General features: G+C 43.4%; 1 protein-coding gene across 2 annotated transcripts in view; it reads left to right on the top strand.

Moving 5' to 3' along the window:
• The window catches only part of SOAT2 (sterol O-acyltransferase 2), a 52,430-nt gene extending 40,995 nt beyond the window's left edge, over nucleotides 1-11,435 (top strand). For both annotated transcript variants that reach the window (XM_007421333.3, XM_088137995.1), the window contains 6 exons: nucleotides 219-348; nucleotides 4,299-4,396; nucleotides 6,159-6,257; nucleotides 6,670-6,805; nucleotides 8,153-8,298; nucleotides 10,265-11,435. In XM_007421333.3, coding sequence (XP_007421395.3) covers nucleotides 219-348; nucleotides 4,299-4,396; nucleotides 6,159-6,257; nucleotides 6,670-6,805; nucleotides 8,153-8,298; nucleotides 10,265-10,315 — 660 coding nt within the window. In that variant the 3' untranslated portion in view covers nucleotides 10,316-11,435. The remainder of the gene's footprint in view (nucleotides 1-218; nucleotides 349-4,298; nucleotides 4,397-6,158; nucleotides 6,258-6,669; nucleotides 6,806-8,152; nucleotides 8,299-10,264) is intronic.
• The last annotated feature ends 682 nt before the right edge of the window (nucleotides 11,436-12,117 follow it).

The raw sequence follows: 12,117 nt of genomic DNA, 5'->3' as shown, positions 1-12,117 counted from the left end.
TATTTGGAGGACAGTATTTCATTGTAAGAGATAAAAATGGCAGCTCAGTCCAGCTTCTGAGATCATAGGTCAGAAGAAAGTTATTCTTAGTCATAGCTGAGGGCTGGCAACTGATAAACTTCACCAGAACACCGAGATGCCAGCAGACACCCAAGGAACTGACCATGTCCCCAAGCCTAACTTCACTAAGGTAGAGTTTTTTTCTCTCTGTCCTACAGTTCCTGGTGGGTATATATTATATGAGTCTCATCCTAGAACACGTCTGCCTCTCTGACTTAAGAATCATGCATAAGCAGCCCTTCAGCATCAAAACCATGGTACTCTCCATCTTCCATGGAACAATAGCTGGTAGGTGGAAACAGCAATGATTTCGTCTGACTAATGGGATTAAGCAGTAATGCTATGGACTTTGGGGCAGAGGTCCATGGCCTCATTCAGTAGAAGAAACAGGAGAGCCTCAAAGATAGCCAGGCTGGTGTATCACATTTTAAAGAAAGTGAAGTGAGACATACTACCAGCTCAAGAGTTATCCCTTTCCACAGACAAGATATATATGGCTTTGGACTATATGTAAAATCCACAGAAAATGATGAGGTAGGTCTGGCAGGCTGCTTTTTTTATTCATGATGAAAGTATGTGAAATGGACCAGAAGTCAAGCAATGAAGTCTTCATAAATTCATTGTTGGATGATTCTATTTCCTGTAAAAATGCTTTAGTGACCTCTCATTTATTCCTTTCTTTGGCTTCTGTCTCAGTTATCCTCCACATGCGATACTCTGTGCCCCTTTCCATTGTTCCATTCACAATGCCCCAAGTCCATCATCTTCGTCATCTTTCCTTGCAATAATGGGTATGCAAAAATCCTGTAGATGTTGGGGGGAAACTAGAGAATGTGCTGCTGCTCATAAAGTTCTACTTGCCAAAAATGTTACCTTAGTTGACTTCTGAAAAGCAATTTTCTAGTCCTAGTTGTAAAGATTGGTTTGCAAGGCAGCTGGCAATGCGCTGCTGAAACCACAGGAGTCAGCTTAACTGCTGCTGAATCACACAGCCCATTGCCAGATGGTACAGCTGAAGAATTCTGTACAGGACTTTCTCCTTCTCCAAGATTAGAAGAATGCATAATGCAAAGTGGTTGGGGAAATGACAGAATAAAATTCTGTATTTTCATAATATATCTAATGATTGTACAATTCACCTATTCGGGTCACAGAAGTGTGAATACTTTGGTCTATGTATGTGTATGTGTGTGTGGGGGTAATTATAAATACAGTGGTACCTCGGGTCACAAACTTAGTTCGTTCCACGACTCTGGTCGCGACCCGAATTGGTCGCGACCCGAATCAAATTTTCCCATAAGGTTCAATGTAATTATGGTTAATCCGTTCTGAACTATATGTATTTTTTTTTTAAAACCACAAAAATATGACACAAAGTACAGTACGAAGAGAGAGAACGCTAACTTTGCTCGAGGCGACTTCCGGCGTGGAGGACAGGAAGGCGGGTGGGGAGGCGGTTATTGTTTGGAGGGAGAGTCCCCCTCCCTACAGGAAGCCATGACCATGTGTCACAGCAGGGAAAATGGCCGCGGGTCGTGTTCGTCACCCGATGCGGGGTTCGCGAACGGAAGCAAAATTTTGCGAACGGTGCTGTTTGTGACCCGAATTGTTTGTGAACAGAAGCGTTCGTGACCCGAGGTGCCACTGTATATAGTTTTAGCAGTCTGTCTGCAATCTACATCCTTTGGTTATTTGGCTGCAGCCTCTTCTCTGCCTCTGAAAAAGGGTGGCTGGTATTTAAGGAGTCCTCCTTCCTTGTATAAAGGTGAAGCCATCTTCCCTCAGTCCCCAGCTAAAATCACTCATAGGTGTACAGTATTACATTTGGATCAGTCCAGAAGGACTTGACCTGACCACTGCCTTCCAGAGAAACTACATTAGCTGCCTGCCTCCTGATACTTTGCACACACATGTTGGGAGCGAGAGCCAGTTGGGCCTAGCGATGAAGGCACCAGGCTAGAAAGCAGCAGACTGTGAGTTCTAGTCCTGCCTTAGGCAGGAAAGCTGGCTGGGTGATTTTGGGCCAGTCCCTCTCTCTCAGCCCAACTCACCTCATAGGGTGGTTGTTGTTGGGAAAATAGAAGGAGGAAGGAGTATTAGGTATGTTTGCCACCTTGAGTTATATATAAAAAAGGTGGGATAAAAATTTAATAGTAGTAGTAGTAGTAGTAGTAGACTTACACATCTAGAAGGCACCAGTCTGCAGGTGTCTGAATCTTAGACAATCTAGGCTACAACCTTAATTAAAAACAGGTACAAGTGATCTCCTCAAGTCACGCAGTACCATGGTAGTCTCCTGATACAGGTAATCCTCGTTTAACAACCACAATTGGGACCGGCAACTTGGTTATTAAGTGAAATGGTTGCTAAATGAAACTGCAGCTGTGAGGTGATCTACTTCAGCTTTCCTTTGCTTGACAGACCTGTGAAGGTCATAAATGCAAGGACTGGTCGCAAAGTTACTTTTTCATTACCATCATAACTGCAAACAGTTGCTCTATGAGATAGTCGCTAAACAAGGACTACTTGTATTCCAACAGGAGAGTAAAAAACACACAGGCAAGGTCATTCTGCTCTTCTTCCACTAGCCTAAGAGGCAAGGGTTAAATAAGTTTCATTTGCAGTTGTTGATCTTAAATCTGTAACAATAATTTATTTATTTAATTAATTTCTATAGCCGCCCATTTCAACCAAGTAACTCTGGGGGCAAACAGTTTTAAAACAATAAAAACAATTAAAAACAATACAAAGATAAATCTATATGGCAGCCAAGAAAATTATCATAATAGTTATCAGTATAGCTAGGAGACGGGGCCCTTAACACCTTCGGGGTCCTAGGCCTGGGCACATAGTCAGGTCTTTAGGGCCTTACAAAAGGCCAACAGCGACAGGGCCAGCCTAATCTCTGAAGGAAGGATGCTCCAAAGGGCAGGGGCTACAGTAGAGAAGGCATATCTCCTGGCCCCTGCCAGCCAACATTCTTTGGCTGACGGGACCCGTAGCATGCCCAGCCTGCTGGGGCGAATCAGACAGGTAGAAACTATTGGGAAAAGACAGTCCCTCAGGTAACTCAGTTCCAAGGCATGCAGGGCTTTAAAGGTGGCAACCAGCACCTTGAATTGCACCCAGAAGCGCACTAGCTGTCCTGTCTCAGGCCAGGCACACACAAACACACAAGAGGTAGTTGCAAACTCTTACTTATAGCAAACAGCAGACAAAAGTTATGTGCAAACTTACGCATGCAAAAGAAACCAAGTTCTCACAAGTCCAACAACCTTGCCTAAATAAAGAGTTTAAAGTCCAAGGAGCAGGCGCAAGAACGGTCAGGCAAATCCAAGGGTCCAAAGCGTTAGCAAAGTCATCAGCCGGTCTGGGTTCCGAGTCAAAAGGCAGGGCACAGAGAGTCTGAGTTAGCAAACGGTTGTTTCCAGCACCAGTCTCAAGCTCACAGCTCTTCTGAAATAAGAGCAGCCCTGGTGGGGCTCATTTAGGAGGGTGAAGCTGCTTCCTTGTGAGTAACCTCACTGACTTCCTCTGTTCTGCTCTTCTTTCTGCTCTCCAAGCTCTTGCATTGGGAAGGGGTGGCAATTCCGAGTCCTCATCTTCTGTGATCGCTGGCCAGCCCTGCCCCCTCTGCCTGCTCGGTGGCTGTTCATCCGGTGACCCCAGGGCTGACTGCTTGTCCTCCAAGGCCACTTTAGGAGCTGACTGCTCTTCTTCGTCTTCGGACTCTGAATCTGAGCCCCCCATGACACTAGTAACCAATGCAGCTCACGCGTTAGTGGTGTTATATGTGTGGTATATCCAACCCCATTTACTATCTGTGCAGCCGCATTCTGTGCCAGTTGAAGCTTCCAAATGCTCTTCAAGAGCAGCCCCATGTAGAGAGCATTGCAGTAGTCCTAGCGAGAGGTTACGAGGGTGTGGGTAACTGTGAGCAAGGCCTCCGGGTCCAGGAATGGACGCAACTGGTGCAACACACAGAGGAGTGCACCACGGCTGCCACCTACTCTTTGAGCAGGAGCTGTGAGTCCAGGAGAATCCCCAGATTGCATTCCAAGTCTGTCTGGGGCAGTACTACTCCATCCAGAACCAAAGATGGAAAAGGTCCCCATCCTTTAATCCATCCAGAACCAAAGACGGAAGGTCCATTTTGCATTTTTTAAAAATTGCATTTTTAATTTCTCTTCTCTCCCCAAAGTGGGAAGGACTGATGTTTTCTTCACCTTTCTCATTAGGGACATTTATTATACTCGTGTTCTACTATTGCTACCAGCACTGCTGGCTAAACATGTTTGCTGAGATGCTGCGCTTTGCAGACCGTGGTTTCTATAAGGTAATTATACCGGAGGTTGCAAGGAAGACATGGGGAGCGGGCTGGATATCATTCCACATGGATATCCCTGAAAGGTCCATTGGCCGCTCCATGAAGGATTGCTTGAAAAACTTTGCAAAGAGTTCTGAGACATTATGGTTCTAAAACAAAACCACATTTCAACATGCCAAAGCAGTTGTACTGAAGAAGCTGACATTAAGGTCCTATGTTTGTAAAATGTTTTAATTCTTGGTTTTATTGTATGCCACCCAGAGTCACTTCAGGTGTGATGGGGGGCCATATAAGTTTGACAAACAAACAAATAAATAAATAATAAGCACAGTTGCTGTTTCACTCAGTGACATCTTCGCTTAACGACCAAGTTGCCAGTCCCAATTGTGGTCACTAAACGAGGACTACCTGTAGAAACATGTATGTTTGGGTACTAATTATAAGAGATCAACAACATGTTCCAAAGGACATTGCAAGATCCCACATGGTGGTCCATTCATGCCCTCCCAATGGCTGAAATCTCGCTAGATCACCCAAACATTAGATTTTTAGAATATCATTAGATTTTTAGAAATTTTGCATGAGATCTCATGTAAAAACACTGAAATCTCAAGAGAAGCCAGTATTCTCATGTTAGATCTTACAAAATTTCAGCAGCCTAACAACATCTTATGCAGAATGGTTAATCTTGTTAAGATTTCAGATTTTTAAAATACTTCATTTTAATTGATGGGCAACCAGGACTGTCTCTTGAGGCTATAACTGTAATGCCCATTTGTACCCCATTGTGAATCCCTGAATTACAGCTAGTCCCCATTCAGCAACCGTTCAAAATTACGATGATGCTGAATGAATGATGGTTACGACCGGTCCTTGGAGTTCTGGCCGCTGCAGCTCCACCAGGGTCATGTGATTGCGATCTGGGCGCTTGGCAACCAGTTAGCACTTATGACTGGTTGCAGCACCCTGCAATCACATGATCACCATTTGCAACCTTCCCTGCCAGCTTCCCCAGAAAGTCAAGGCAAAGCTGGCAGGGAAGGTCACAAGTCCCTGGGATAAGTCTCCCCCACCAGTGCACCCTTCCCCAGCCTCTCTGCACTCGCGTCGCACTGGCCACTTGCACCCTCTCCGCACACCGTCACTGACCTTTGCTGCACCTCCCTCGTACCCCTTTGCATCCTCATGCGTGCTCCCAACCCACATCTCTGGTGCACCCTTTCACACCCTCACGTACCCCCCCAACCCACGTTGCACCTCTCATGCACCCCTCACACCCTTGAGCACTGTCCCCAACCCACACCTCTTGTGCACCCTCTTGCACTCTCTCCAACCTCCCTCACACCCCTATGCACCCTCCCCAACCCTCCCCTGCACTCCAGTGCACCCCCTCACTCCCTTTCCCACCTGGCAGAAGCCACTTACCTGCCAGCCTGGGACTTGCAGCTTCCTGCTGGCTGCCCCACTGTGGCTGTGGGAAGCCAGCAGGAAGTTGCTTGGAACAACCGTAGGATTCGGTTAACAACAGCAATTGGGACTGCAGAGATTGCCATCACCAAGTGATGTGGTTGTGCTTTATGACTGCATCACTTACGGATGGAAATTCCAGTCCCAATTGTTGTAACCGGAGGACTACCTGTACCCAGACAATCTAGAGTGGATTGTGTTTTTACTTGCCAAAATGCAGTGATGTTCCAGTTTCAAGACTGGGATTTCTGTGCTGTTAAGATGCAGACTCTTTCATGTCATTTATTCCATTCTCCCTGCCTAGGACTGGTGGAATTCCACATCATTTCCTGAATACTATCGGTCATGGAATCTGATTGTGCATGAGTGGCTGTACTATTATATTCAACAAGACTTCCTATGGGTAGGTAAGGCTGTAGTGGGCTGTGAGAATAACCTTGGGGGACAGGAGGAAGAGCTGCAGTTAGGGCAGTGGTCAGACAAGAGATTTCTCAGCCCACAGCAGGAATGGGGGTGGAGAAAGCATCTCAGAAGGGACCCTCCCTAGTTCACACAAAGATAAAGGGAGGGAGGGGGAAAGCGCATTCAGACTTGCAAGATTCTGTTACTGTAACCTTACAATAAAGGTAGTGTTAGTACTCATGGTTTGGTTTCCTGTCTGTACTACGTCAAAAAGCTGATAGGCTTACCAAACCCACCCTATATTACCCCATTAAGTAAACCTGCTGGATGTAATTTCTCTATGTCCATCTTCATTGTTCATTGGTGAACACCAAGATGAGTTCTATGACTCACCTGCACTCTTTCCCTTCCAGCTGACTGGAGGGAAAGCCCGAAGTGCAGCTAAGTTAACTGTCTTCATCGTCTCAGCGGTTGTCCATGAATACGCCCTCAGCTTGAGCGTTGGTTTCTTCTATCCCATCTTGTTCATACTTTTTGCCGTCTTCGGAGGTCAGTACTCCCTCAAGGAATGGACTGAATCATCCCTCAGAGGATTCACGCAAGACCCACAAAACAATGGTGTGGCATGGAGTCCTCCTAGTGGACCATCTTTCTTTCTGTTCTACCCTCCTCTAGTTTTGGGTTTCTCCACTCCCCAATTGGCACACAATCCTTTTGATACATGTTTTTGCCACTGGTGGGGTGGAATTGCCCCAGATTTATTCTAACTATATTAAGCTGTAGCAAACCCTGGAATTTCTCTAAGAAAGCTGATGTCAAACTCTTGTTTCTCAGTAACCCTTTGGCCATACATCCACCATACCTATGCATTTGAGTTTAATATTGGCATATACATTTATACATTTGAGCGCAATCCAAACTCCCAGACCCATTTGCAGAGAGGGCAGAGAAGTTCCTCTACCAGTGGAGTTCCTTATGGCAAGAAGACATATCTACACCTCTGCTGCCAGTACATTCAAACCAGCCTTCACCTACCTCACATGCTCTAAATGTATTCTTACTATAATTTCCAGTATGCTCAGTCAACATAGCCTTTGGACATCTTGGCTATGGAATCCTGGGAGTTGTTTGCCTCAGATGAGTGGCACTTCCCAAGTTGGGGAAGACTGGCTATGGAAAAATTCGAGGCATTATCCTGCTCCCAAATCAGTGTTTCTCAACCTTGGCAATTGCCAAGATTAAGATGTGTGGACTTCAGCTCCCAGAATTCCCCAGCCAGCCATATGAATTGTATGATTGCCCCAGACAGTGCATTGTATGGTTAGGTTGAAGGCTGCTTTTCCTTCCCTGAGAAAGTTACTTTGGTGTTGTATTTTTTCAAATTTTGCTAGTCATTGACCAAATAAGTAGTGTTTCTTCCCTGAGAATGTTAAGGTTCTTTATTCCAACAGGAGGGGAAAATAATGTCAAACATGAAGGAACAATTTTACAAATTAAAAAGCAAGAGCAAAGAGCAAAAACAAAGACTAATAATTGGAAAACAAAAATTTCCAATTCCAGAATTTCAATTACAATTCCAGAACAGAGGCAAGTACTTGGTAGACATGACTTCAGTCGTGACCAAGATGCAGTTAAAAGAACAGGAAAATGGCCAGGTTCTAGAAGCAGGGAGTCCCACATACAAAGGCATTGCTTGAGAATTTTCTTTCTCAAATTACTGTACTTTACCTTCCATAGCAGTAGGGATGAGACATATTGCCTTATTTTGGATTTGGGAATGAAGAGGGACATTCCTACTGCAAACAACAGTTCTCAGAAATTAGTAACTCTGAGATCTCCTTGGCTCAGTGTGGTTGGAGTATACACCATTAACCCTTCTTCTGTTTGTCTTCATAGTGATATTTCACTTTACTATTAATAATAAGAGGAAAAGCCCTGTCTGCAACTTCATCATATGGACAGCAGTCTGCTTGGGTTACGGATTCCTCTTCTCCTTATACCCCCAAGAATTTTATGCACGGATCCACTGTCCACTCAAGGAGGTGAGTAAACAATCTACCTTGCAGAGTTAGAATAAGCCCTTGGTTCCCTCTCCATGCCATCATTTCATTAATGATGAAAATGTCTCTTACTCCTTCCAAGAAGGTTAGGCCTATTAGCTGGCATATATCCCAGCTTCTGCAGTTAAGCTCAAGAAGTGGAGATTTCACAAACACCAGTAACTTGCAAATAAACTTGTTATGAAGCTAAGAGCTGACTATAATTCTGCTGGGATCGGCAGTAGCTAACAGCAGCTCAATGGATGGAGTCTGTACCCGTATCTATTGGCTGATTTATTGATTGGTTGGTTGATTATGTGCCATCAAGTTGTTTTTGACTCCTAGCGGCCAACAGATAGATTTTCTCCACAATGATCTGTCCCTAACCTGGTCTTTCAGGTCTCCCAATGGTGGACTCATCGCCACTGTAACTGAGTCCATCCACCTTGCTGCTGGCCGTCCTCTTCTTCTCTTTCCTTCCTCCTTTCCCAGCCTTATCTATTCCCAGCATTATTTATCTGTATCTATCTATATATGTATCTATCATAATCATATATAATATATCATAATCATATTATATATATATATATATATATATATACACACACACACACATATATGTATCTATCATAAAGAAAGATGCATTTGATTTTTATCTTGCTTTTATTTTTGGTCAACTCAAGACAGCAAACATACTTAATACTCCTTCCTCCTCCTGTTTTCCCCAGAACAATCCTGTGCGGTGAGCTGGGCTGAGAGAGAGGGACTGGCCCAGGGTCACCTAGCTGGCTTTCTTGCCTAAGGTGGGAGTAGAACTCACAGACCCCTGCTTTCTAGCCTGGTGCCCTCACCACTAGACCAAACTGGCTGTTAAGTTAAATAAGTTCTATCTCCTCAGTATTGAGGAAAATAGAGGTTTAGAATACCCATTTGCATGGATTTGGGAAGTACAATAGTTATTGTTAAAAATGAAACAGTCGTTTCAAATATTTATTGTTTTCAAACATAAATCAGAAGGGGGGAAAAAAACAGGAAAAAAACCTTAGGTGATTTGGCTGGAAGCATTCCATTAAGGATTGGCTCATTATTCCTTATATTAATTTATAAAGATTACGCCTGAGTCACTTTTTGGCTCAAAAACATTAAAATATTCCAAATAATAAAAAGTGAAAGAAAAATGAATATACAGTATCATATTAGCTGTAAGTTGGGGGGCATTTCAATATGTGAAAAAAGCACCTGTCTGTTATTGATACATGAATGTTGGGAAGTTCTTATTGTTTTATTTTTACTTCATCCCTTTTCATTTTATGGAGCCCTGGACAGGAAAAGGGAGCAGATTAAAGGTCCATTGCAAGCAGCAGATATGCCCAACCTGTTGCCAACCATGTGTGCTGGCTCTGATTGGGAGTGATAGGACATGTAGTCCAGCACATTTAGTGGACACCAGGTTGGGTAAGGTTTTACTGCAAGATTCTGCTTTACAGCATAGTTAGAGATGCTCATCAGCAGAAAATTAATCCACTCCTTTCTTCTCCCTCTCTTCTTCCTCCTCAAATCAGTAGCTGCAAAGGGTATTAAGCAGCATATAGTCTTGAACATTCTGGGCTTGAGAGCCACTGAGAAGCATCATCCTTCATGTCTGGGACCTCCTGGGCTGCCTCCAGGACCTGAGGGGCCTGAGGAGCAAAACAGCCAGAACAAATTCCTCTACCCTGGAAGAGTCTAGACCTGCAATTCAAAGACTCTCCAATGCTGCCTTCAACCTTGCTGGATGCTCTGGGAATATTATTGTGGTGATGGATTCTTGATTGTGTTGGAGCCCCAACATATATATATGGCTGATCTTGCTGACTCAGGTCTAAGCATGTGATTAGCTGGAATTCTTGTATCATTTTGTCTCATGGCAGTTCTTTCCCTCCCTGCTATTGTTTCTCCTTTGTCATAGTCATCCTTTTCTTTTTTTCAGGAGACCTTCTGGGGGCTAGTGATTCCACGTTCCTGGTCCTGCTACGCATAAGCAACTATTTCCAGCCTATCTTATCCTATCCCTCTATTTTGCTTCAAAAATGATGTCTGACGAAGATAACATGTCACTCTGCTGCTGCGGCAAGAAGGACTCTCAACACATCTGGCATCTCCTCCACTCCCTGCATGGAAAGCTGTATTTGGAAATACCTCACCTGAGGGTGCTAAGATTTTGCTTGCAGGTTCTAGCCTAGTGGAGACAAAGAAATGTAGCACCTGACAAAAAATCTATGAAGTTCCTTGCTGTGTCAGTCTATAGTTCTTCTTGGTGCTCAAATATCAAAGGGAAAGGGCCTAAGGAAAATTCATAAACCACTTGGTTGCTTCCAAGACAGAAAAAACTGTCACTCTCTCTTAACCTACTAAAAAAAAATGACTTAAGAGTTCCACCATGAAACACAGTTATCCCTACCTCCCGATCTTAATTCAGACTCTTGCTTTTAGATCAACAGGCAGCTTTCCAGGTACTGGTGAAATCCAGCTCCCAGCAGGTCCAATGATGAGGAATGATGGGAGTTAGAATTCAGCAATACCAGGAGGACTATATATATTTCCTACCACTACTTTAGAATTTCATTCAACATTTTGTCTCCAGCAGCGGAGGCTGAATTACCACCAGCAGCATCCATTCAATGCCTGTTGTGCACATGATTTTAGAAACTATATTTGGAGATGTGGGGTCCCCAAACCACAATAGAATAGGCTGCAGTATGAGAGAAAAGTAAAGCCATCTGCTCACCATGCTGTATTTCTCATCCGAGGAGGAGGCAAGCTGCTCCTGCAGTATTTTAAAAAGTTTTTAAAATACAACAGTCTACTTGCGTTCCAGTAGTTTCTCTCAGTATAACAAGGTGACGTCTCTTTTATTTCACTGCAGCGGCTGAAGCCTTGTCTGCAGAGTACCACATCTGAATGTTTGCACAGCATTCAGTAACATGAATTTGATTCAAAACGATGCTAAAGAGGCAATCGAGAGAACATTCTTACCTAGAGCACGAGGTTTGTGTAGCTGTTTTTGCAATTATGTTTTTAGTATTGGGGGAGAGGGCAGGCATCCTGAATAAAAATGTTGTTGGCATTCATGATGCAACTTGTGTGAATTTTTAAGACAGGAACTCTTCTCTGTTAGTGTTAGATTAGGAATCTAATCAGATTCCTTTGATCTTATGCCATTCTGTTATCTGGTTCACAAATTATACTAAGCCAGTTTGCTTAAGCATAGTTTAATGAATTAAGTGGAATTGACTACATTTATACAATCTATCAAGACATAACCTGTGGTTTACAAATGATTCTGGCTGCAATCATGCAAAACCAAACCACACTGCAGTCTTATTCATATCTCCCAGAAATAACTCTAACCAACATGGCCCAAAGGTATGTACAAGCTTTGAGAGTGTGATTTAAAAAACAAAAAACAGAGGTGCAGAAAAGCAGCACAGAAGTCTAAAATTATCTCATTCACTCTCTAACCCCTCTCAAAGGATTATTGTAGAATGAGAATCATCTATACTGTCCTTCACTTCTTTAAGGAAGTGTGATTATAATTCAGAAATTGATGCCCCAGGGAAACAGATTATCCAAAGGTAAGTTTAAGTTAACTAACATTAAGCATACCATCATCTGTTTGTTAAATGTATGTAGCTGCCAATCTCATATATGTGACTACGGGCGGCAAACAAAGTACAAAAAAGAACAGTGCAAGAAATAATTTAAAAAAATAACAAAAAGCATTTAAAGCAACATGAAAAACATTAAAAGCATTGCTGTAAATATGTTGCCTGGGAAGAGTTA

Source organism: Python bivittatus, unplaced genomic scaffold (assembly GCF_059951505.1).
Source record: "Python bivittatus isolate LINGU-HERP-01145 unplaced genomic scaffold, Pbiv_v1 ctg000220_np1212, whole genome shotgun sequence".
NCBI lineage: Eukaryota > Metazoa > Chordata > Lepidosauria > Squamata > Pythonidae > Python > Python bivittatus.
This window is presented reverse-complemented; position numbering and strand designations above follow the sequence as displayed.